This window comes from Equus asinus, chromosome X (genome assembly GCF_041296235.1).
Source record: "Equus asinus isolate D_3611 breed Donkey chromosome X, EquAss-T2T_v2, whole genome shotgun sequence".
Lineage (NCBI taxonomy): Eukaryota > Metazoa > Chordata > Mammalia > Perissodactyla > Equidae > Equus > Equus asinus.
Genome location: NC_091820.1, coordinates 101,177,097 through 101,204,683, shown reverse-complemented (window position 1 = coordinate 101,204,683; position 27,587 = coordinate 101,177,097). Strand labels below are relative to the sequence as shown.

The 27,587-nt window shown below is 43.1% G+C and overlaps 1 protein-coding gene across 1 annotated transcript; it reads right to left on the bottom strand.

Annotated features, from left to right (window-relative positions):
* Positions 1-3,568: 3,568 nt before the first annotated feature.
* Positions 3,569-23,717, bottom strand: PRPS1 (phosphoribosyl pyrophosphate synthetase 1). The gene is made up of 7 exons (XM_014854645.3): positions 23,389-23,717; positions 13,103-13,286; positions 11,874-11,972; positions 10,294-10,418; positions 7,761-7,934; positions 5,863-6,022; positions 3,569-4,650 (listed from the first exon to the last, which is right to left on the bottom strand). The coding sequence occupies exons 1-7, from the start codon at positions 23,508-23,510 to the stop codon at positions 4,558-4,560; spliced, it is 957 nt and encodes a 318-aa protein (XP_014710131.1). The 5' UTR covers positions 23,511-23,717; the 3' UTR covers positions 3,569-4,557.
* Between the last annotated feature and the right edge of the window lie 3,870 nt (positions 23,718-27,587).

Sequence of the window (27,587 nt, the reverse complement as noted above, 5' to 3'; positions counted from 1 at the left end):
CCTAAGGGAACACCCTCAAAAAGAACGGGAGAGCCTAAGAATCTTCATGGCAAGATCTACTTAGGAACATCAAAGGCTAAGTGCATCCAGGCTTCTGGGCAGGAGAGAGTCGGGGAGAGGGGAATGGCAGGTGGTGGTCAGGAAGTGTCCTCTCTCTCACGGCCGCCCACCCCCCCCCCCCCCCCCCCAGCCACCGGTGCTGAGCCAGGAGAGCAGTCTCAGGAAGGGCAAGGCGTCAGGAATCTGGCCAGCCCTCCGAGCCCTTCACCTTTGCAATGCTAGGGTCCACGCAGAGCGGCAACTAAACAATCATTGCCACGGGTCTTCCAGATCAAACTCAACTTCCTGGAAATTTAAGGGAAGGACCATTGCTTCCTGCTATTATTCCCTATATCCCTCACCCCCCATTTGGATTCCAGCATAAGAAACACTCAACAGAAATGGTGACCCCCTCCTGCAACTGAAACACTCTGTTCCGAATGCACCAATGTGCGTGACTGCAAGGCCCTTCCCTGGGTAATAGACTGTAGGCAAGCTCTCAGCAACTGCCTTTACACTGGAATTTCCTTCAGATTTGACAGCTAACATCTAACCTTACGTTCAATCGTATCCCTGAAAGAACCGTTTTATAACACAGGTTTTTCTTAACAGTGCAAAGTCTCCTGAGACCGCTGCCAACACCTACCCCAGCAGACATGCCCGAACAACCTGAGAACCAATGGCAAGGCCCGATCCCAACCCCCACTTGCCTTTACTACATGGCAGCCGAATTGCCCCTTCACCCCTTAGCTCCCCTGCAGCTGTCCCGCAAAGACCTAGACGACTTTGAAAAACCTGACTTAGAAGAAGTGCTTGAGCCAAGATTCTGTGGGTCATTGAGCCTTATCCATCACGGTTTGGGGCAGAATTTACTTTATTCTTAAACAAGGAGCCTCAGACTGGCAAAAAATCTGCAAGAGAAAAACAGGGCTCAAAACATGGTAAAGAAGTAAAGAGGAGGGAGTCTCTAGCTGTAGCACCTTGCCTTTAAACCATGACCCTCGTGACAGAAGCCACTTGTTTGAAGCAGCAGTGTCCAGGAGCCAATGAATGACTGAGGGGAGGGATACCACCCAGCGTGCTTTCGGATAATCACTTACAAAAGGCTGAGCCTTTAAGGACAGCTTTATTGGAGAGCCAGCAGTCGGCAAAAGGCAGCAAATGACTAATCGGCACACGATTGGTCAATCCTCTGCCTGCAAAAGAGGTGCGTTCCCACCCCGCGGTTGTGTTAATTCTAATCCTCCCTTCTCCCATTTGCAGCTAGTGAGAGGAGGACACTAGATGACCCTTGTGACCTCAGTTACCACGTGATGGGGGGTCACTTTGGCATCCCTAGAGGACTCCAAAGACACATGGCCCTCTTATTATCGAACCTCTCTCGGTCATATTATGCACTGGTGGCAAAACGCCTTGTCAGTGGACAATGAAAGCAAATGCAAGGGAACACCAAAGGCAGAGGAAGCCGGGGCTCCGAGCTCCAGGAGCCAATCGACTGAAGATGCATCAGGCTAAAGCCTGGAGGGACAGACTGAAACAAGAGTAGGAGGCTGGCTGCATTTCTTGACCGAATGTACTGGCTGCTCTCACAAACGGGGGCCTTTACTCCCTCAGTGGTATCTACGTTAAGTGGTGGGCCTCGGGGCAGTGGAGTGAGCTCTCTTCCTTCACCCTCTCTTGGAGAGTTCTTTGTCAGGGAGGTGCCACCAATAACTTGACTCCTTTCTGGAGGCCTCTTCCCCCTCCCCCACAACCAAGAGCTAGGAGGAGTGAGATGGTAGGATGGTAGGTCAATAGGAGAGACGTTTCCTTTTTTTAAAATTTCATGCTTATGATTCTAATAACCCTCAGGTTAGGGCTACATGCTATTAATGGTCAAGTTAAATACTCTTTAGCAGAAAATGCTTCTATTCCAAATCTGGAAAGGAGTCTAGCAGCCCCAACTTGAGATGAAATAAATCTTTTATAAAGGCATTAGCTTTGGGAGTTGCCAAGCTCAGCTGTGGTCCAAGTTCTCCTTTCCTCTGTTCTGAGGGCGGAAGGTGGTGAGGGGATGTGAAGCAGAACCTGGTGAGGCCTTTTGCTCAGAGGCAATCACATGGCTATCACAGGTAGTTTTCTTGCAACTGTTCTCTCACTGCAACTCTGGTCAGCTCTGGTGCTGCCTCCTCCACCCCACCAGGTCTCTTCCTGCTACTGTTTCCTAGTCAAGAACTGCTGGCCATCCAGGACACGTGGTCTCTCCCACTGGAGAAAAAAAGAACGGCTTGGAGGTACTTATGGCACTTTGCTGAGTGTCACAGGGAATTGAGTACTGTCCTTCCCTCAGGCATATAGATCAAAGATGGGGACTGAGGGCCCTTCTTGAATGACCTCAAAACCTCATCTTCGGAAGTGGATTACCCAAGGGGGCCCACAGTAGAGGTTTTATGTTCAAACATTCTGACATGGCAAGCCCTGGTCAACTGACCCCAACACTTCAGGAAATAGGATAATCAGCAAGTTAAGGCATCGATGCTCCATGTCAGCTTCTCTCAGAGCAGAGGTCTGAGATGAAAAAGGGCTAGAGGGTCAGAGGCACACATTTCAGAGCTCACTTCGGTCCATTTTGAATCACTTTTTTCAAAAGACTCACTGTAGAGTAGATGTCCCAATACTCAAAGCAAAAACAAACAAAAGCAGAACCAGGCTTCCAAGATAACAGAGCACTCTTCACAAAGCTCCAGAAGCATGTAGCTTCCCAGAGTAAAAGAGCACCCTTATTTGATGATGCACAAAGAAATTCACTTAGGGGGCCGCCTCCGTGGCCGAGTGGTTAAGTTTGCGCGCTCCGCTGCAGCGGTCCAGGGTTCGGATCCTGGGCGCAGACATGGCACCGCTCGTCAGGCCACGTTGAGGCAGCGTCCCACATCCCACAACGAGAAGGACCTGCAACTAAGATATACAACTATGTACCGGGGTGGGGGGTGGGGTGGTTGGGGGAGATAAAAGCAGGAAAAAAAAAAAAGATTGGCAACAGTTGTTAGCCCAAGTGCCAATCTTTAGGAAAAAAAAAAAAAGAAATTCACTTAAAATTTTGGAAGGCATTATAATCCATTCTTCAATTTTGCATATTTGCCTTCCCCAAATAGTTTTTATTTAGAAGGGCTGAAATTAAATGCCAAATGTGTGTCAACTACTGATGTAGGAGAATTTTACCATATTTGGCAAAACTGGTTCAAAATGAATTACAGAAACTACTCTCTTCCTGTAAGAAAATAACTCATTCCTATCCTCAGGAAAAAGAACCAGAGATCCAGCAGGCATTATACATCCTATAATCCAGGTATAATGCACAGAATGACACTGTAGCTAGTTCTTAGTAAACCCTAGACATCTTAAGGTCTTACAGTTGAATGAAACTGCTGTCTGTCTTCTCTTGGCTTGGCAATGCAGCTAACAGTGTGGAAGCAAAGTAAGAGCTATCACTGGGCAGCAAGACACCTGAACCAAACCTCCCGCAGAGAGACCAGTACAGATGTGATAGAGACCCATGAGCACACACAGACAGACACTTTATTAGTTTCCTCTACAAGAAACAGTAACATTTTTTAAACAGAATTCTCGGGTCATTTGAGAGGCTGAACAGATCCAAGGAAGGAAGATGAAACTCAAATACTTAAATTAATCAAAAGGCACTACACCGCCACCTAAAACCTACCTCCACGGTGGCAGTAGGCTAAGGAAGATTAAGCTACAGCAAAATAATCTCGTGTCAGTGTTAGAGAATACACAGCAAGAAGCGAGTTTGCTTTCCAGAAGACTATGGTACAGTGATCATTTGGGGCCAAGAAGATATGTGGCCAGGAAAAGGTCAAGATGGCTGAAGGTCAAGGCAAAGGGAAAGGAACAAGTAGAAAGGACAATCCAGGCAATAGTCCCCAAGCAGAGGGTGACAGATCAGGCTTTTTCCTCCCAAGAAGCATTTGCTGCACTACGTGCTGCCTCCCCCCAGGCCCTGCTGGAGTGCTGTGCAAGCTGCCTGCTCCTAACTGACAGGGGCTCGGCAACCAGAGCTGGGTGCAGGGCTGCCAAGGGCTCTTGATGCAATTTAAAATAGACCTTAGAGAACTTGTCACAGGTTGGGGGGGATTGGGATGGCTTTGTTGCTAGTAGTTCTGAACCAAGGAAACCTTGAAGCATTCACATGCAAAGGAGTCTGAGCTTCCCCAATCACATTTCAACACCCCTACACAACACCCTTCAAAGTCTGAAATCTGGCAGCAGCTGAGCTGTAGTTAAAGCTGCAAGGCTCACAAAATCAGAAAAGCCAGAATGAGACAACGCAGGGAGGAAATCCCAGCAGTTAATCTCAATCTGTCTTTCTCTAATTTAGGAGAAATGTTAATATATCTGATGTGGGATGTAGAAAGCTACACTGGAGCAAGCTGGGTCTTCTGCTGAGTTTTTCATCAAATACCAAGGGAAAACAAGGGGCGGGGTTCACTTTATTTTTAAAAAGCCTGAGAAATTATTCTATTATAAAGGGACATGGCTGAACAGGTAGGAAACCGATTCCCCATTGTGAGTTCTCCTGATGGCTTCTGCAAGAATCATAGAGATGTCGATGACCTAGAAAGGCAAGAAAAGCCTCCAGTTAGTATCATATAGACAGAGATGACTGGCCAATCTGCAGACACTGATGAGCAGCCTGATGAGGGTCCTTCCTCTTAAGGCTGGTGCACTGTGCTGTTTCCCTGCGTGAGCCTGCGCCAAGCTAGCCTTCATAACATTTTTAATATAACCATTAGGAAAGAATCAAAATGCTAATGGAGAAAACACCCTGACTCGCACGCACCAGGATGATGGTGAGTTGACATTTGAAAATTCTTAGGAATGAAAAAAGACCAAACAATATTTAAGCTGAAAAAAAACCTTTAAGAATGACATCAACCCTTCAATTCTACAAATTTCAGAAAGCTAATGGAGTACTGTACACATTTTTAATGAAGCAAGGCCTTGTTCTTTTAGTGTCACAGAATTCAAACTTCAGTGTCTAACAATTACTTGGGGAATTACTCTGAATACTGGGCCCAGGACCTCTGGTTTTGTAGGTCTTGGATGGAGTAAAGGAATGTGCATTTTAACAAGAACTCTTGGGGCCGGCCCAAGTGGTGCAGCGCTTAAGTGCGCATGTTCCGCTTTGGCGGCCCGGGGTTCGCCAGTTCGGATCCCGGGTACGGACATGGCACTGCTTGGCAAGCCATGCTGTCTGTGGCAGGCGTCCCACATATAAAGTAGAGGAAGATGGGCACGGATGTCAGCTCATGGCCAGTCTTCCTCAGCAAAAAGAGGAGGATTGGCAGCAGATGTTAGCTCAGGGCTAATCTTCCTCAAAAAAAAAAAAAAACCCACAAAAAACCCCCCCCAAGAACTCTAAGTAATTGCCTTAGGTGGTTTCCAGAGCATAGTTTGAATAACACTGCAGTTCTAAGGAGCGCACCATCACTTTAAAGGCTTCACAGGACACCTGCAGGAGCCAATAGTTAAGAGTGACACACACATACTGTAAAGCATGGACCTACAAACTTGAGTGTGCATCACAATCACTGCGAGAGCCTGTCAAAATACAGAATTCTGGGCTCCATTCTCCAGAGATTCTGAGGTCTAGCAATTTGAATTTTTAAACGTGATTTTCTTACTTTTGGATCACAGATCCTGATGACAGACTAAACCCTTAAGAGCAAAGGAGGAAATCTTCAGAACCCAGACACCTAATTCAACATATGTAACCACCTCCTCAAGGCTTAGTGGAGCTTTGTTTTGCAAGAATCTCATCCTCACCTGTATTTTGGAGCAATGCCTCATCTTATCCTCCTGAGGTATGGTATTGGTGACTACTACTGCTTCAAAGCATGCATTGTTAATGCGAGAAATGGCTGGGCCAGAAAAGATGCCATGAGTCAGGATAGCATAAACTCTGGTGGCTCCAGCTGAGAGAAGTCTAGAGGAGAAAGCAGAGTAGATTTGGATTAATCTTACTTGTCACTATAGAATCTGAGTTAGGAAGGAGGAGTGTATTAGTCAGCTTGGCTGCCGTAACAAAATCTCACAGGCCAGGTGGCTTAAACAACAGAATTTTATTTCTCACAGTTTTGGAGGCTGAGAAGTCTAATACTAGCTGGTGGTGAGGTAGGTTTCATTCTGAGGCCTCTTCTCTTGGCTTGTTGGTGGCTGCCACCTCACTGTGTGAGTCAGGGGGTGAGCTCTCTGGTGTCTCTTCTCCTAAGGGCACTCATCCCATCCTGAGGGCCCCACCCTCAAACCTCATCTAAAGCTAATTACCTCCCAAAGGTCCCATCTCCAAATACCATCACAATGGGGATTAGGGCTTCAACATATGAATTTTAGGGGACACAATTCAGTCCATAGCAAGGAGAGAGAACTGGACTAAGAACTTATCTGAATAGGTTCTAATTAGTGTACAAGGACTGCAGCACAGACTGCTGCACTCAACAAAATCCATCTCTTCTCCCTGGGCACACCACTGGACTACATTTCCCAGCCTCCCTTGCATAGTTAGGCGTGGCCATGAGACTTAATATTGACTATCGAAATGTGGGCAGATACAATGTATACCACTTCTGGCTGGGCTTATAAAAATCTTCCATGGGTGATCCTCCATGCTCTTTTCCCTTTCTGGCTGGCCAAAATGGAACCGTATCCCAAACTAATCTTGGAAGCCCCAGGTTAAAGATGTAGTGCCACAAGACTGAAAGAGGAATACTTGTGTTGGAGTGCACCATGAACAAGAAAGAAGCTTTATCACGTTAAGCCACTGACAATTCAGGGAGTTGATCTGTTATAGCAATTAGCATTACCTTACTAATATGAGGACAAAATGAATTTTACAAATTTATACTCCAGGATCCAAATCAGGAATCATTTGGTGCACAAATTTTTTAGCACCTATTATATGCCAGGCCCTGGGAAAGGCACACTCAGAGGTTAAAAAAAAGTTGTGAGAAACAATGCTGTCTATAGTGACCTGGATTGTAAGCAGCAGGGAGCCACTTAAGGTTTTACAGGAGAGGAGTGATGGTATCTAGCCTTGGTTTTGGAAAGATTAGCAAGTGGGAAGGCAATGTGAAAGATGCACTAGGGAGGCAAGACACTGGTGACTGGCAGCAGAGAGGACAGAGGAAGGCAATTTAGAACAGTACAGGCAAGAGACGACAGGTAATATGAACAGGGGTAGTAGCAGCTAAACGCACACTCAAGAAGTTAAGAGCAGGGTTTCTGGCTCAGGTGAAATATAAATATGAGAATATATTTCTGTCTGCTCAAGCCAACAGATTTCTATTTTAACTTGTTAAAAAAAAACTACCGAAAGGAGAATATTCAGAGTGATGAAAAAATTTCAGAAATAAAGTGGCAATAATTGCACAACCTTGTGAATGTAACTAATGTCAATGACTTGTACACTTAAAATGGTAAATTTTATGTTATAGATAATTGAGTACAATAAAAAGAAAAAAAAAAACCTAAGGAAATCTGGGGAAAAAATAAAGTACTCATCAATTCATATGTATTGCAATTCAAGCCTAGGGTGATGAAAAACTCCCAAAGCTGGTTTATTCAGTTCCCTCAATTCAGTTCCAAAATGAATCAGCAGGCTGAAGGAATTCTGATAGCGCTTAGCTTTTCACTTCTAACCACCGGCCCCACCGCTCAGCACTCACTTGTCAGCCGCATGGCAAATTGTGCCACAAGTGTCAGCCATGTCATCCACTAAGATAGCCACCCGATCCTTCACATCTCCCACCAGTACCATGCGGTCTACTTCATTGGCCTTCTTCCGTTCTTTGTGAATCAAGGCAAAGTCCACATTCAATCGATCTGCGATGGAGGTCACTCTGTAAAACAGGGAGTTTACAGTTACAACCTGTGTGGGAGGGGGCTCCTAAGACAAAAGAAATGGACTAAAGAATGGGCTTGCTTTCTGGGGGCAAATACTCCTTGAAACCAAACAGTTCCCAGGGCTGGAAGCAAGCAATTATAATTGATTGACATCACAAACTGGGTTTTATAGACTGATGCCTCCATATCCTGAGAGGAGTTTATGAATATATTAGTCAAATTTATATTATAATTCATTCTGGGTTACAGTGGGGGATAGACAGACACTCTCACCAGTTCTGGGAAGCAATATAATGCTAAGGCATGTTCATTTAATGGATTGGCAGCAGGAGGGGAGAGAGCAGACTTGGTTAACTAATGCCGGGAGTGCAGACTGTCCCAATTTGACATGCGGAAGTGGTGAGAAGTGAACCTGAACCTGGAGGCAGAGGAGCAGTCCCGAGCCTGTTCCAATGCCCGTGCCCTCATCACACTCCCCTCAGTGATCCACCAACTGTCAATGTCAACTGTACCTGAACACCAAGTTTGGGAGGTCCTTTAATGACTGCTAGAAAGAAAGTTATACCAATTAACCAGGCGAATTGGGCATCTCGCTGTATAGCCCAAAGTGTCTCCAAATCAAAACAGAATTCTTTTTTTTTATTACAAAATACAAACCAGACTAGAGTGTAGGATAGAAGACAAATCTACCTGCTGACAAAGTCCCATATAATTCACTCAAATAGAAATCTACGCAGTGTAAATGACAGTGTGCTGACGCAGTGATGTGTACGTCTGTGCTCCACTGTGCCATCCTCGTCATGCGTGAAGAAGTCTGTGCCTTGGGCTTTATTTTTTAATGTAGCACAGATCCAACCAGAGCATTGTGTCCTGTCTCCCTTGTGACTATGGTCACATCTCTGAGTTTGTGCTGAATAGGGGAACCGTGACCATTTAACAGAGAACACACAAGGCTTGAACCATAACCTAGGCAACATTTGTACCCTGATCTAAATGACCAAACTCTGTACTCTGCACTACTACTGTGTGGACACATAACATCAAGAGTTACCAATCTGCTTGGAATGATGACTGATCTGAGGCAAATGCATGATCAATTAGTTCTAGCATCCCAGACCATCCACACGCAATGGCCAACAGACTCAGGGATAGACAAAGCATAAAGAGCTAGAAAAAGTCACTGCCTATACTCCTGAGGGGAGCACTATGTGCAGGTCACAATCGCACAGGGATGTCTACTTACTCCAAAAACCCTGCCAAGACAGAAGTGATAGCTACTCCCTTTGAAAAGACTCCATCACTATAAGAAAATTACAACCAACAAAAAGTCATGTAGCAATAAGTCATCTAACTGAAGGCAGTTTTTTTGTAGCCAACTTTGGAAAGAAAATCCTGCTTGATTATTTATTTCAAACATGACTATTTCTAAGTCCCATGGCAAGATGTGAAAATAATGCCCAATAAGTTAAGGCAAGTATGACAACTACCATTAGCAGAATGTTTTTTCGGTTCTGACTGTAGTATTACAGATGGTAATTAGTGACTATGTGGGACTCAGAAAGCTATACATCTGGCTGGATAACAGAACTCAAGTTCTCAGCTCATCAGTTCTGTTCAAGTTACTGAAATAAAGAAGTTGTTGAGAAACAGTTATTGAAGACTTGAATGGCTTGTAGAAAGATCTGAATTCGCTTTTCCTAATCATCTGTGTTTTGTCGCTCTTTATTCTATTTCCACAACAAGAATGTGTGCCATACTTTTCAATGCATTACTAACGCGTGACTCACTAAGGAAATCAAAAGCTCTTGGTCAGCACCATGTGAGCTGCAAAGCACGGCCACCGGCAATCGCTGGCAATCAGTTTGTTTAAAATGTTAAGATCTTGGGTTTAAAGAAAATTACCATACTTTATTTTCCTTCCTGATTAATATTTTAATTCAAAGGATCAAAATGGTCTAACAACGGCATTAAGAAGTGTGTAAAAGCTTACTGGTCCCCTATTATCACGTGGGTCGATAGCAGGTGCCATTCATTAGAAAACCAAATTTCCTCCCCTTCCTAGTAGGTTTATAGCAGTTCGTTAGCCCTGCAATGCCAAGTTATTACTGGGTTACAGTCAAGCCCACAATACCAGACTATCCAGGGCCCCTTGGCTGCTGTCTTGTCTTTTGGGTAGTGACTCAGGCCAGTAATAGACGAGTGAGTAGAACTATATCCAGCCCAAGCCCCAGCTACTGGTACACTCATTCCAAAGTACTTAAAACCTGTCACTTGGATAGAAAGACATCACTTTCTGATACAACCGTCTGAAAGATTCTCCCAGTACATTGGGAATAATACAAATTCCAGCCATACCTCTTAGCTCCACCAGCATCGGGTGAGACAATAGTGCAGTTCCGCCACTCCGAGATATTCTCCCTTATCCACTTCAGGACAGCTGGCTCTGCATACAAATTGTCCACTGGGATATCAAAAAAGCCCTGCAGGAAGAAGCTGGGTCAGTTTTGCTTTGTTTTTCTTCTCCTCCATTTATTTATTTTTTAACTGAATAAATTTGACACGTAACATTGTGTAAGTTTAAGGTTTACCCTTCTCCTCCATTTATACATGACTAACACAAAGAGAATAGTAATTTGCCCAAAGGATACCTTACTACAACATTCAAACTGATTAGAAGGCATGCCCAGTGTGGTAGACTATAAAAACGGCCTCCTCGAGACTGGATTGTGCAAGAGAACCCAGCCATGGTGGGCAAAGCCAGCCCTCAGCGAACCCACAACTGACCACAGGCACACGAGTGAGCCAATGGGGAAAACGGCCTAGTTCAGCCGAGACCGGAAGTTCCTAGCCAACGTGCAGATTCATGAGGCAATAAATATTTACTGCCTTATGCCGCCAAATGTTGGGCTGGTTTGTTAAAGAGCAAAAGCTAACTGATACAGTTAGAGACGCTATGGTCTATAAACTTAGCGGAAGGTATTTATAATAAAAGGTCACAGAGAGTAACTACAAGTCCGGAGATCTGTGTTCTAACACTAGTTGCTACAGATTAGTTGTGTTTCTCAACTTTGCTCTTCTTCTATAAAATGGGTATAATCAATCACCTGTCCTATGTATCTCACTGGATTGCCATAAGCCTGCAATGATAATGATTTGAAAGTCTCTTTAAAAAGCATAAAATATAAGGTGGTATTCGATTCCCCTTACTCTGGGTTTATGCTAGAAAGTAGGTTCCAAATCTATGGCTCTAAATTTAATGATGACAATAACACCTCCCATTTATTTGGCACCTGTCGTGAGCCAGGCATTATGCTATGAATTTAATATTTATTTATTTACTTATTATTTTGAGGAAGATTAGCCCTTAGCTAACATCTGCTACCAACCCTCTTCTTTTTGCTGAGGAAGACTGGCCCTGAGCTAACATCTATGCCCATATTCCTCTACTTTATATGTGGGACGCCTGCCACAGCATGGCTTGATGAGCGGTGCCACGTCTGCACCTGGGATCTGAACTGGCGAACCCCGGGCCGCCAAAGCAGAACGTGCGCACTTAACCGCTGCGCCACCAGGCCCGCCCCTAATATATTATTTAATACTCACAATAACAAAGCAGTGTATGTTCAGAGAAGTTAAATAGCCTGCCAAGGCTACAAAGCTAGTAAGCGTCAGAGCCAGTATTCAAACTAGATCTGATCCCCAAGCCTATGCTCTTCGCAGAATACCAGACGCCTCCCTATCCAACCACCCTAAATGACTAAGATCAGGAACTCTGCTGAAGGTGAGGATGCTTAATATGTTGTCAATGTCTAGTTTATTGGAGCTGTACTTGGGCAGTTTTTTGCTTCGCTGCAGTCTTCAACATTATCAGTCCTCTCCTCCCTACTTTCTAACTCCTAATAATTTCTAAGCTAGCATTTAGCTTCCACTGATACCTGAATTTGAGAAGCATGCAGGTCCATGGTGATAATATGATCTGCGCCTGCTACAGAGAGCATATTTGCAACAAGCTTGGCTGAGATTGGAGCCCGGCTCTAAACGGAGGGGAGGAAAGAAAAACAAAAAAACACCAAGAAGCCAGTTTGAGAAACAATTCATTTGCTCAAGAAGCATTTATTTATTGCGTACTTACTATGTTCAAGGCACTGGGCTACCAGGAAATTCACAGAAAGTGACATGGCCATTGACGTTGAGTAGATCACTATCTAGCACAAATGTAAAGTGCAATATCACTTTTCCAACTCAGGATACATGTTTCAGAAAAGAAAATACCTTCCTACCTTTCATTTTCTTAACTTAAATGTATGCATTTTCAGCCTATTTAAGTGTTTCCAATGCTCAATTATTTAAATTAGGCAGACTTAAAAAAACTTTTTTGAAAGAATTTTATTAAAATCTGTTTCAACACATATATACTCAAACCTGTATAACACCTAACATGTCAAAATTTAACATACATTACAGAATGGGAATTGTAGTTTTGTAAATTACAACACTCCCTTACTCATCTGGAGGTCAACCTTCCAGCAACCTCAGCCCCCTTAAATAACAGGTAAACACACCTTCTGCACTGTGAAATATCAAAGCCCGTGCCCTTTATACTCTGTAGGAGCACCAAACTCTACTGGAATAAAAATATCTGGCCTTCTCCCAGGCATTGTATGCAAAATTTGGGCATTGATTACAATAGACCTGTAAAGTTTCATGTATATGGCTTATCGTCTAATATGCCAGATAAATAAGGTGCAGTGTGTGTGCGCATGCATGTGTGTATAAGGAGAACAAGTATTCATGTAACAGACTTCAGGTTTTATGAAGAGGCCACAACTAGAACCCCAAGAGGGTCCCAGAGGATCTACCATAGTTTAAAAAATAGTCTACTCTATGGGAGCTGGTGCTTAGTCTTACTGATAGAATTAAAAACAGCAGTGAGCTAACCGAAAGTCACACAGGTATGACCGGAAAAAAATATATCGACTCCATATGTGTTACTTTATACAAACAAATCACATGTCAATTGTTTTGAAGATCGGATAATACCTAAGAGAATGTGCTACAAAAGTAATCCCCTCTAAATATATATCTGATGATTAAGGAATTTTTTGGCGATTTTGGGCAAGTGCTTCTGCTTCCTGTGATTAAAAAAAAGAGGTTCTGTTCCTACCTTATCCTTCTTATCCTGCCGGGCATAAGGGAAGCATGGTATGACTGCAGTAACCCGGCTGGCTGAAGCGATCTTGCAGGCATTGATCATGATCAAAAGCTCCATTAGATTGTCGTTGATTTCACCACAGCCACTCTGAACAATATACACATCCTCTCCACGGACACTTTCGCCAATTTCCACACTATAACAGGAAAGACAGGACAACAAAAACAATAGATTTTAAGCACTATACTATACTTCTACAGACAGTAAGGTCTCAAAAGCACAGCTGCCCTTCTAGTATGCTATGAATCAGTTACAGCTGCATGTGGACACGGACCCCCTCAGACTTCAGGAGCTCTCTTGGAGGAGCCCCTGTGCCAGAAGCTGTTTACTGCCTCAGTTTACTCTAGTTTACTACACAAATATTCTACAAGTACTCTAGTGCACTATACAAATATTACCTATTTTTACGTGTGACATGTCATGAAAAAGACTGGCTAAAGTACTTACAAGTAACTGGACCATAATTTCAGTAGGCGGCCTGTATCTCATTTCAGACAGGTACACGACATATGAATGCAAATTTGCTACAGCATCTGGGACTGTCACAATCCATACATAACAAAAGAAATAGAAAGATCATATAAAGAATGAGTCACTACTGTTCTATAATGATGCCTTCTACAGAAGACAGGAGCACATCTACCATACTGGCAGTTCACTCAACAAACATGAAATGTTCATATGCCAGTCACTGTGCTAGGTGCTAGGGACACAATGGAGAATAATAAAACATGCGGTCCTTGCCTTCATTCTAGGCTCACCATACTCTGGTCCAATTAGTAAGTCTTGTTTAAAAAATCTCACAGAAAGTTATTCTAATTATGGAGTAGGGCTATATTTCACCACAAAATGAAAGTTCTGATAGCTATACTTGGACCCTTACCAAGAATAAATCATGATTAAAAAGTAATAACCTCAGTGACACCTCAAAGCAACACCATTTCCCCAATTAATCCTCCAGGCGAGGTGGTGCGGGTGGGTGGTGTGCATGCATGCACGCGTGTGTACTGTGTGTAGACGAGGAGTAAATTAGAATAGTTGATAACTGCTATTAATCAAGAGAAAAACTTCCCCAACAGGAGATAATTCTATTACCAGAAGAAGGTGATAGAGGAGATAATTAATATTTATTCCTTTCCAATCCAAGTAACAATTGAAAGGATCTCACCTTTAACAAGAGTGAGATTAGTTTATATTGTAAACCAAGAGAAATAAAAGCAAATGGTAAAAATCAAATCAGAAACCAATTAGAACAGGGAAGTTGAGGTTCCGAGCAGAGAGAACAAAGAGGAAAACACGTTAGTTTGGGATATCCGAACATAAACCTGACAAATAAAAATGGCAAGCAATAGGATATATTGGAGAATATGAGGAAGCCATTTGGTGTAAACCTAATTCGGCCTGACCTTGTCTTTCCAAAAGGGCTTGACTGAGGTTGTTGAGCATGCATGGTACATCTGCTTTAGAGATTCCCTATGGCAAGAACAAAGGCCCTTGAGATAAAGGTGCAACTTCCCTCCCCCTCCCATCGTTGGCATTTCCTTAAGGATTAAGCATCTTTCCTTAGGCTAGAAACTGATGGCTGAGCTCACCTGTGACCGCCCAGCTCCAGACAATAGACTTGCCTCCTGCTACACCCGCTGAAATAGCAGACCCACTACCTGCAGTGTCCATCAAGTGCTGTGCCCACAGGGCAATCTTGTGACTATTGTGGGAGGGACATTTCAATCATATGTAAAGCATCCTCTTTGTGGGTATATAACCACTCTGTATACCAAACTTCTTTGGTGCCCTTTCTTCCTTGGGAAGAAAGGCCCTGGGCCATGGTCCTCAGATTTCAGCTCAGAATAAACTCTCCCAAATTTTCATTTATAGATTGGTTATGGATTATTTACGTCGACAACCTTCTGGCACTGAATTCAAGAAGTATTTTATACTAGGGATCCTTACGTTAAAAGTGCATTATTTGCTCAAATCAATAATCTTAAGTTCCTACATCAAAAAACTAGAAAACTGGCAAAATAACTCAAAGTAAGCAGAAGGAAGAAAATAACCATAAGAGCAGAAATCAATGAGATTGAAAACAGTAAAATAATAGAGAAAAACCAATGAAACATAAGCTGGTTCTCGGGGGAAGGAGAATCAATAAAACTGATAAGCCTCTAGGAAGACTGATCTAAAACAGCGTCACCGGGGAATTCTACCAAACAGTTAAATTAACACAAATTTTGCACAATCTTTTCCAGAAAACAGATGAGGAAGGAATACCTTCCAACCATTTTTGGAGGCCAGTATCACCCAGATACCAAAAGCAGATAAAGGCAATATAAAAATAAAACTACAGATGTAGGGGGAGGAGGAGAAAGGCGGGTGTGGTTACAACAGGGCAGCAAGAAGGATCCTTGTGGTGACAGAATGGCTTTTTTATCTTCACTGCATCAATGTCAATATCCTGGTTGCTGCACTACACTAGAGTTTTTGTGCAAGAAAGCTGTAGTTTGGGAAAACTATGGTTGGCAACTTTGGGAAAACCGGGTAATGGGTACACAGGATCTCTGTTATTTCTTACAATTGCATGTGAATCTACAATTATCTCAAAATTCAATTTTAACAAAAAGTGCTTCATTATACCTTGTGTATATTTGAGTAAACCATTACTTCAGCTCTCAGTGAAAGCTGAGGTCATAAAAGTATAACTAAAAACAAAGGCACTTCTGTACTAAGTCAAAAGAACCTAGTTCAGTTGTATTATTTTCTGAGAAATTATGTAACACTGTGAAGGAATTTGGAGAACTCTGGTTTTTAAGTTAATTTGAGAAATAGCCCATCTCAAAATATTTCCTCCCTAGCTAACCATGCATGAGTCATGCTGTCTTCCTTTACATTCCTTGAATACGCTCTTTTCCACCTCAAAGCCTTTGCATTTCTTCCCACTACCTGGAATGCTCTTCCTACAACTAGCTCATTCATTTCTCAGGTCTCCAATCAAAATGTCTTCCCTGCCCAGCTTATTACAAGTGACTTCCCTGAGAACCTGTAAGATTAAAGGTGACTTAAATATTAACCAACTGCACTGTATGAACCTTATTTCCATACCAATTGGAGCAAACTGTGACAAACCCCATTTATGAGACAGGGAAATTTGAACACTGGCTACTTATTTAAGAGATTACTGTTATTTTTTTTGGCAAGAAAATGGTATTGTGGTTACTGAAATATATATGGGTGATATGATATAATATCAGGTTTGCTTCAAAATAATTCAATTGCGGATGTGTGTGGGGAGGGGTAATAATAGATGAAACAAGATTAGCCATAAATTGATAACTGCTGAACTGGGTGATAGGTACATGGGTCGGGAGGACCATTACTATTCTCCCTACCTCTGTCTATGTTTGAAATGTTCCATAATAAAGTTAAATAAACTGACCCTCCCCAGGTCTTCTCTCATCGCTGTGGTTATTCCCTTCAGAACACTTATCACAATTTATTATCACTATTTTTTATGCACTTGTTTATGTCTCCTCCACTAGAGTGCAAGATCCATGAAGGCAGGGACCAGAGTGATCATGCTCACGTGTATACCCAGCCAGGCAGTGCCAATATGGTACAAAGAAAGAAAGAATGAATGAATGAATACCTCTCACGATTAGGCTGCCTCTTGCATCCACTCACCCTAGACAGAATGTGAACCTTCTGTAGGCCTACTATTGTGAAAATTTAGAAGACTTGATTTTTACCATCCCTCGCAAAGTAACTCACTTCACGTTAGATGCAAGTGGGTCTAACATGTTTCTTTAAAAGGTTTTGTTGTTGTTGTTAAGGGAGATTAGCCCTGAGCTAACATCTGCCGCCAATCCCCTTCTTTTTGCTGAGGAAGACTGGCCCTGAGCTAACATCATGCCCATCTTCCTCTACTTTATATGTGGGATGCCTACCACAGCATGGCTGGCCAAGCAGTGCCATGTCCGCACCCGGGATTCAGGCTGGCAAACCCCGGGCCGCTGAAGAGATTCGAATGTGTGAGCTTAAGTGCTGCACTACTGGGCCAGCCCCATCTTTAAAAAGTTTTGACAAATGTGCTCATGTCCTTTCACAAATACGCAGCTGATATTTAATTTTGGGTAGAACTACAACCTGATGGGCCCACCAAAATGTGATAGCTGCAAAGAATTTTCTGATGGGATACTGAAAGAGTGATAGTGAGCAACATTATGAACAATATAGCACTTTTGTGGACCCCTGAACTGAACTGACATCTATTAATCACCAAGATCAGCTTAAGAAACAACTGAATCTGTCAGCAAGGTCAACTATGCCAATGCCAAAATTACTTTCTGAAGACATTCTTCAAAATTCAAATGGACAGGCAGGAGGGAGCCAGGGAAGCCTTTCTGGAAGAGCAACTTCCATGTTTTCCAAAGCGTAGGTGCTAGAATGACACTGCCCGATAGAATAGAATGAGTCACTGGCCTCGGGTGGTTATCGAGCACTTGAAATGCAGCTACTGTTGACTGAGGAACTGACTGAGGAACGGAACTGACAAGTGCTGTAAGTGTAAAATACACACCTAATTGTGAAGACAGCACAAATAAAAGGAAAAATATATCTCAATTTTAATATTGCTTACATGATAAAATTATAATATTTTAAGATATATTGGGTAAACAAAATATATTATTAAAATTTTAAAAAACACAAATGGGCAAAACTAAGTAACCCCTCCTGGAAGAAAACATGCTCTGCAAGTTACTCATTATGGTAGGCCCAAACAAGAGGCAGTGGTAGTTTGAAGGGACTCCTCAGATGTCCTTTACTAACACTGCCCACCCTTTGAGCTGTCCCAGGCTAAAAGAGTCCCTTCCACATTTAAGGTGCGCAACTCTGGGGTTTTGACCAAGTACTTCAAATATTTGAGCAACTTCAAAACTTAAGAAAATTGTAATGCCACCCACAGGTATGGGGTGAGCCCCATACCTCACCTCCTTGGCCAACATATCCATTTCCCTGAGGGAGAATGAAAGTTATGCACATTGATTTCCAATAAAAAGTCAACTCTGTCCTCTACATGTGGTACCGGAGGCCTATGGCTCTTGTTTTAGTCAAGAACACAGAATATCATCTGTGCTGCACACATTCACTTGCCAGAGTCAGGCTGTCCGACGAGGAGCTAAGGAACAGCAGCTTGACAATGGATCTAAGATAGTATAAGAGACAGGCTAAATATCTAGTCTACAGCTTTCTTATTATCAAGTAAGACCAGAAAACAACATAATTAGACCATGGTGGCTTATCTCTCTTTACAAACGCCTTAACTATCAAAGTCAGTATAAAAAATACCCAAAAAGTTGCTTATTATTTTACGATCCCACCTATAACATTCTTAGAATTTTGTTCCTGGAAGTATCAAAAGTTTTACGAAAACAAAAACTACATAATCCACTGCAAACGGCTTTATCCTTCTGGCTGCCAGAAAGTCAAGGGATACTGTCAAAGTAACACTAAACTTCAGTAATCACTTTATGCCAGATTCTTGGCACAATTACTATAGCCCTTTGTTCTATAGGGCTTCTGATGTATGTACTTAACGAACCTTTTGTGAGTGTGACTGTCATGAAACACACTTCAAATCCTTTCTTGAAAGCAGGTAAGGCATTGATCATAAAATTAAATGATCACTGCCAACTTAAAGCTCAGAGAGCATTTGCTAAATAGGCAGCTTTAGCAGAGGTGATTCCTTCAAAAATTCTACTCCAGCATCACATAAAGTTTGAAAATTAACTCTTAAAAAATCACCAGCTCACCACCCAACACAATCTTTTGTTATTATCTCACCTGATGATAAGCAACCAACAGTTCAGCCATTTCCCAAAGCCAAACTTAGGACTAAAACTTACCCTCAAGCGTAGAAGGATGTTATGACCGTGTATGCACCTAATAACTTGAATAAGTTATTTAACTATATTAAAAACACAGTGGTGCAAGTAAACTAGGACACTACCTTGTTTTACTGTGTATAGTTCTGATCTCACTAATCAAGAGCAGTCTTTCCCTCCTGTAGTATTAGAAGGCACAGACTCTCAGAAAGTCTTAAAAAGCCCATGAACTACATTCCGATTATACAGCTTGGTCAATAAACAGTTCAATGAATCCTCAAGAAAATCTTGATAATATTCTTATGGTTTCCTCTAAGAAATGCCAAGTTAGGCAGTGACTGATGGCTAGAACAGTTATGCCTAAAACCTGTTTGCTTTTAATCTATCAGGTGGAAAGATCTGGTTTAGCGATTTAAAGGACAACACTCCTTGTTCTTTCCCTCTAGCTCTAATGGCCTGTTCTCCAAATGGCTTTGGGCCAATCATTCTCCCCCGTTCTGCAGAGGACTGGCGAGGTTCATCCAATGAGAAAATGAACTTATCCTTTACCCTTTCCTTTAGCATCAGGCATTAAGTGCATCCGACTAGCAAGGAATGTTAAGAAACACAAAAAGGAAATAAAGTGAATCTAAGAGGCAGGTGGTATTCTTAAGAAAATCTGAAGAATTTAGATGGAGTTGTTGGCATGTGCAAAATACATGGGATGAACTAACCAAACGATACGGTTCTTAGGGAATCCTAGGCAACCAAATTTAAAGTCTTCCCCCTCTCAGCCAATCCAGAGTAACCAAATATACCAAAGTTATTTATCAATATTGAAGAGAATGGCGTAAAAAAATGTTAGTATATTCAAAAGTTTTAAAAGCCAGATGAGATGTTGTCTCAGCAAAAATTCTAAAGAACAATAATAACCAGAGTTGGTCAAGTCACTTAACCTCTGAATATTAGTCCCTTCATCCATAAAATGGGGACAGTAAGAATAACTCCCCATAGCAGTGTCAAGAGGATTAAATATGCTATGTGCATAAAACGCTTAGCATAGGAACTAGCATATCTTAAACATTCACTATACATTAATTATTATTAAGATTGTCATTATTGCTGATGAGAGTGGAAATTGGTTCAACTTTTCTGGAGAGCAATTTGGCATTAGGTATCAAAAGCCTAAAAAATGATATATATACCCTTTAACCTAGTAATTCCCCTTCTAGGGATGTACCCTAAGGAAATAATCAGAAATGGTCAAAGATTTATGTTCAAGGCTTTTCATATAAAGGCATTAGATAAAAAATTGGAAATATCTAATAATAGGGACTTGTTTATCTAAAATTAAGGGAAAACTGTAAGACAAGACTATACAGCTATTTAAAACCATGTAGACTAAATATTAAGGGGAGAAACTATTCATTATATTGGTTTTTTTTAATTCAACTTATAGTTTTATTTTTTTTTAAAGATTGGCACCTGGGCTAACATCTGTTGCCAATCTTCTGTTTTTTCCTTCTTCTTCTCCCCAAAGCCCCCCAGTACATAGTTGTATATTCTAGTTGTAGGTTCTTCTGGTTGTGCTATGTGGGACGCCGCCTCAGCATGGCTTCATGAGCGGTGCTTGGTCGTGCCCAAGATCTGAACTGGTAAAACCCTAGGCCACTGAAGCAGAGCACGCGAACTCAACCACTCGGCCACAGGGCAGGCCCCTCAAATTATACTGCTAAGTGAAGAAAGCTATACACATGTCTTAGATTTTTGAGAAAAGTATATAAACACACAAACATCTGGAAGGTCATAAATCAAAATGTGAAGACTTTATTTTGGGTGGTAGAATTATTTGGGATGTCATTCTTCCCCCGTCCTCGTCTATATTTTCCACATTTTCTGCAATTCTATCACCAGCCCTTCTTAACAACATTTATTGTGCACTTATTGCATTGGCCAATGTTCTAAGAACTTAGCTCCTGAACCTCATTTAATCCTCATAACTCTATGGGTAGATACTACCTTACAGATGAGATTACTGGGGCAAAGAAAGGCTAAGGATTCAAATCCAGGTTCTCCGATCCCAGAGCCTGAGCTTTTAACCTCTCTTATCTATGTGTGGATGTTTCCTAAATAACTGGGCAGCAAAGGATGATCCTGAATTCAGAAGAAAAGCCACTCTGTTAAAAAGAGCATCACCCCCTAAGACTGTGCCTAACTGGAGCAAATGGTAAAACTGTCACATTTGAGGATAGGCTCTGCGCTTCCCCAGCTGATGATCCACCCACAGCTCCCACTGAGCTGCCTTGTCCATGACCTTTAGATCCCAAAAGTCACACAGGGCAGCCGTTACCATTTCTGCAGTGCAAAAAAGCCAAAAATTGATGAGGGAGGTGGGGGGAAGATCCACCGGCAATGCATCTGATTATGTGCAATGAAGATTTCAGAACATCTAAGGAACCAGAAAGCTAACGATTAAGCCAGAAACAAGGTAACCTAAGCCGTCAGCAATTTTCCACATTGGGTTTAATCTTATCCAATGTTTCCAAGCATGTTACTATCCAGTTGTATAAAAATGAAATCCGCCTTATATCTCACAAGTAGATTGGGCCCGCTGAAGATTTCAGATAAATCAACCAGCAGAAAACTAAGTTGCTCTCCCCCTCCCCTCTCCCAGTATAGCCTCAGGTTCTGGTGTGTTGCATTATGCAGAGGGTGAAGGGTTAACACAAGGAAAAACAAAGTCTTTGTATTTTTCCTAGAAGCAAAGGAAAAGGATTTAATAACCACAGTTCTCTAAGGGGGCCAAAAAAACCCCCTCTAAATGAAAAATCATTCTTGTTCCCTAGCTACACTGCTGTTTGCAAAGTCTGGTCCTGTTTTGTCTTCTTTAATACGGCCCTGTGAGTCATAATGGTGTGGTCACAGCTAAAGCCAGCAGCTTAGCTAGCCTCTTTTGACTAAGGTATTGCCTGGTTACAGATGGCATCAGTGTTTGCACTATCATTTGCATCACAACCAGAGGCACAATAATCAAGCATCCAGAAGGAAGCTGTCCACTACAGATGACTGCTTTTATCAGCAGGATCTAAAAAGTATAAGGGGAGTTACACTGTGGTGATCAGTTTAAAGGATGAAAAAAGGAAATAAAAGCATTTAGGAAAAAAATGTTCCAAGCAATCTTAACTAATTTAACCGATATGAGGTTTGGTGTAAACTTTCCCCTTAACAGAATATAACTGTATCTCTAAGACTGTGGGCACTGCTCTGATCTGATCAACAGGGTAATGACAGAACACAAAATGCACTTATCAGAACTAAAAGATTCTGTGTTTAGGTGGAAGGGGAGGAGTAGTGAAAGGATCAGGTAACCAAATTATCTCTGAGATGGCCCCAAGGTTCAGGAAGAGGGTGGAAGTGGGGAAAGGGTACAAGTTTAATTCTCAACGCACTGAAAAAAATTCGAGACGCAATGCACGTTACGATCTCGGTCTTCCACTCCATCATCTTTCCCCAATTATCTTAACATTCAAGGATGAAACTGTTTCCTAAATTGCCCATACACGGCTAAGAGAACTGGACAAGTTCAGGATAGACTTTGCTACTGAAAAAATATGCTTTTGTATTATCCGTACCAGTAGCTGCAATGGGGAAAGTCAAGGACTCCAGAATTAAGGTTCCCTACGATTTTCTGGATGGTTCAAGCTGAGATGCTGGCAATCAGGATGCAGAGTTAACGCATCACTTTGTGAGATCAACTAGATTAAACTTAAGTATGGGTCCGATTCTAAAGACGTGAGAAGGCAACGCTTGCCAATCTAAGGGAAAACCTCAGTAATAATTTTGGCACCCTCGGTAGATAAGGTCAATTTCCCACAATACCAAACCCGACCCACACCATTTCGAATTGAAAAGCTGCTTCTTAGACTCTAGGGGAAACACCAGGAGGGCTCAGTAGGCAGTAGGTTCTCCCATGCAAGCTGGTCCAAGAACTGAAGCGAACCCAGTCCAGCCTGGATGGCTCAAACGAAGCGACAAAGCCACGTGTCCCTACGCCGAGGCTAAGGGGCTATACCTTCCCGTCGCTCTCGGCAGCCACGAGCCTCGCGCTGGGTCCTCCAGCCCCAGCCTTCAAACCCAGGAGCTTCGCCTCATGCTCCATCTTGACTCCACCCCACCACACGGTGAGAATAAACGTGACCCTCCCGCGAGAGGTAAAATAACGGAAACAGCCCGTGGGGCACGCTCGCCACAGAGCTGTCCCTTCATCCCCACGCCAGCCCCTTAGAACTCACGCGGTGGCCCCATCCCCCTACCCTCTGCGCCCAAGCGGCGCCCCGCCGCCCGGGCAGGTGAGCCCGGTCGGGGTGCCAACTTCGCCCTTACCAGGTCTCCTGGTTGCTGAATTTCTTAGTCACCACCTTGCCTAGTTCCAGGCCCAGACGGTCGGCAATTTTCTGGGATAAATCCTGGTGGGAGCTGCCGCTGAAGATTTTGATATTCGGCATCTTGGCCAGCTACCCTAGGCACTTTTCGCTCACCGATCACTGCTGCTGCCGAGACCTGAACCAAGGTCGGCCCAGAGATTCTCTGTTAACCGCTTCGCGTTGCTACTCCGCCATCTTACGTTCCCGCCCGGCGCGCGGCTCTAAATTGCCCGGCGCCGGGGAGGCGGGGTCAGCAGGGAAGGCCACACCCCTCAGCTCCGATTTGCTGAGGGGCGGGTCCTCGCTGTAGCTCCGCCTGCCTCCGACTCTCTCAGGTATTGGCTGGAGGCCATGAAGAGGGCGAGGCTAAGAAGTAGCCCGGCCCCCTGCAGCTAGGCAGTCAGGGAGAGGCCGCTAAAGAGTGCCTAGATAAACCGCGCTTGACTGGGGGTGGGGAGGTGCTGGTGACGCGTAGGGCCAGATATTTCCCGCAAGCGGGAAATTAGCCACGCTGGGTTTTTTTCAGCACCAGAAAGTAAGTCTAGCTCTGCCTTCCAGTTTCTTTTAAGAAAATCTGTTTATCAGCATAGCAGCCACAGTTAGAATGAAGGGGAGATTTCTGAACATGAGTCTGCATGTTTCTGAACGTGGTTTTTATTTCAATATAAGGACGGGGATGAATTAAAGTACTTTTACATCACAGACACCCATAGCACAGGCGCATCCAAAGGGCTTGTTTGCTCTTTGCAATTGCAAAGTGTCGTCTTTGCCTGGTAGACAAGTCCCAAGGGGGAAAGTGACTCAGGGCACGCCACCTGAACATCCAGAGAGACTGCAGGAGAAAGCTGTGTTTTATTTGTAATGCTGGAACCAAGTATGTTCAAACAAATGAAGGAGTATAGGTTTTCCAAAATATCTGGGCAATAAAGGTCTGATTTATCTAGCCCTTGGAAAGGAGAGAAAATATAGTATACTTAGGGGACTCAGGATAAAGTGCCCTGAAGGAATCAGAAAACCTGGGTTTTGGTCCTGTCTGACTCATGTGAGCCTCAGCATCATCATCTGTATGTTGCTAATGTGGCCTTTTATACCATGTTTTATTATTTTTATGATGATACTTGCTAATTGGATCACAGACAGCCTTTATTCTTATACCACATTTTCATTAAGCGTATTCTAACCATGGATTTAGAAGTAAGAGAAAAACGATACAATCTTAGAATTTTAGAATTAAAAACATTGGGGCTGGCCCAGTGGCGCAGCGGTTAAGTGTGTACATTCTGCTTCGGCGGCCCGGGGTTCGCCGGTTCGGATCCCGGGTGCGGACATGGCACCGCTTGGCAAGTCATGCTGTGGTAGGCGTCCCACATATAAAGTAGAGGAAGATGGGCACGGATGTTAGCTCAGGGCAAGTCTCCCTCGGCGAAAAGAGGAGGATTGGCAGCAGTTAGCTCAGGGCTAATCTTCCTCAAAAAAAAAAAGAATTAAAAACATCATACAATTTTAGTTATGAGCACTATGGTGTTCATAACTACAAGCTGTAAAAAATAGAAGAGACTTCAGAAATCATCTAGTCTACTAGCTTCATTTTACATATGGTGAAACTGAGACCCAAAGAGGGCAAGGGTTTTGTCCAAGTGGCAAAGGCAGAAAATACTCAAAGCAGCATCCTCTCTTTCTCTTACTGCCATTTTCAGCAGTTTCCCTATAGGACCTCTCCTTCTGATCTTTTGTCATACTTTTACGAATTGAAAAATCTAATGTAGGCCCAGGTGTATAGGAATACTTGGAGAAGGAAGTAAATTGCAAGGCAGAATATTAGTAGTCTTCCCTCATAGTTCATTCATCAAATATTTACTGAGTACTTCATTGCATACAAGGCAGTGTGCTAAGCATTGAGGGGACTATAATGTCTTTGCCTCCAAGGAATTCATTTGTTCAGGAAATATTTATTGAATACTTTTTATGTGCCAGGCCCTTTTCTGGGCACTGAGAATACAGCAGTAAGCAATCAAAAACCCCGCTCTCATGGAGTTTACATTTTCAAACAACAAACATGTAAATGAAGTGTATAATATGTCAAATGGTGATAAGTGCTGTGGAGAAAAATCAGGCAAGGGAGTGGAATAATGGGCCAGGGTGGGATGGAGAGGAGGAGAAGCATAATTTTAAGAAGCGTAGTCAGAAAAGGTCTATCTGGGAAGATAACTTTTGAGCAAAGACCTGAAGGAGATAAAGGAATGAGCCACATTGAGATCTGGGACAAGCAGAGGGAACAAGTGCAAAGACCCTAAGGCAGCGTGTATCGATCTTATCTGAGGGACAGTAGGGAGGTTGGTGTGTCTGGTGCAGAGTGCGTGCTGGGGTGGTGGGGGTGGAGCACACCTGTAAGAGGAGCTAAGGAAACTCAGGTCAGTGAGAGAAGAGCGATTCGTGGGAGGGTGCCGATCATGCAGAACCTTGGCCATTTTAAGGATTTTGTTTTTACTGAGTAAGAGTTTTTAGCAAAGAATGACATGATCTGACTTCCCTTTTAAGAGGATTACCCCAGCTGAGAACAGGGTGTATTGGGCAAGACAGGAAGCAGGGAGACCAATTAGGAGTTGGCCTCCTAGTGGAGAAGATGAGACGTTTATACGACTATATATAAGGCAATTTAATACACCGCCATAGAGAACCCTGTGTTTGGGTAAAGGGTAAGCTGCTGTAACAGAGACCCTAAAATATAGCAGCTCAAATAAGACAGATTATTTCTCTCTTATATAACATGCTTGCCAGTCTAGGCCAGTGGGGCAATTCTGCTTCATGCTAGGTCATGAGTACATTCACATTCCAGCTCATGGTAAGGAAGAAAGAGAAGAGGTCCAGGCAATGGATTTCCTCTTAAGCAAGTCAAGTGGAATCTGTTCATTTCATTTTCTGTCATATCCCTTTGGCAAGAGCTTAGTCACATGGCAAGAGCTTAGTTACAATTCATTCTTTTATTTTTTTTCATTTCAGTGTTTTTTTTTTTTTTTGAGGAAGATTAGCCCTGAGCTAACATCTGTCACCAATCCTCCTCTTTTTGCTGAGGAAGACTGGCTCCGAGCTAACATCCATGCCCATCTTCCTCTACATCATATGTGGGATGCCTGCCATAGAATGGCTTGACAAGAGGTACGTAGGTCTGCACTCGGGATCCGAACTGGCAAACCCTATGCCACCAAAGCGGAACGTGTGAACTTAACCGTTGTGCTACCGGGCTGGCCCCGCAATTCATTCTTAGCTGCAAGAAAGACTAGGAAATGCCTCGTTAGTTGGTCCTGCACCTAGGAAGAAGAGGAAGATGGGTTTTGGAGATACAACTAGACATCAGCCACAAGACCCAAATAAAGTGATATGCAGACTCAGCAGTAAAATATATCACCTCTGCATGGGGTATCCTGGAAAGTATTTTTGGAGGTGGAAGCACATGAGCTAGGCCTTGAAGGATGGGTAGGGTTTTGACAGGCAATGACTGGGAGGAGGTGGGTCTCCCCAGGCAGGAGCAAAGGTGAGGAAGTAGAGAGAGGTTTTGAGGAAAGGGTGGCTGGAGTATCACGTACCATGTTGACACTTTATTCTGCAGACCATGGGGAGCCACCGACTACTCTAGAGTAAGGGAATGATATGATCACAATTGCGCTTTAGGTAAATTTATCTGTGTAGGGTGAATAATAATAGGGAAGAGATTGGAGGCAGGCACACCAGGTTGGGAGGGTAAGTTAGTAACGTCCTTAATTGGGCCAATAGCTGTAGGGTTTAAGAAGAGGAATGGGAGAGACATTGTTTATGAATCTCAACCTTTTGGAGATCATGGACCCCTCTGAGAATTTTGTGAACACCATAGATCCTCTCTCCAGATAAATGATCATAGAACCCTGGACTCATTAGATTAAAACTAAACATTCCATTAGGGCAAACACTAAGTAATCTGATCAGTGAATTGCAGAATGTAAATGTGTGTGGAAATAATGCTACTATCCTTATTCCTTTTTCTCTCTGGAAAGGTAACCAATGTCAGGACATGGGGGAGGGGCAGGCACATGGAGGGCGAGCTGAGGTGAGGGAAGCTGTGTGGAGATCTCAGGCAAGAAAGGCAACTAGAAACCTGTGCTGGTCAATTTTATGTGTCACCTT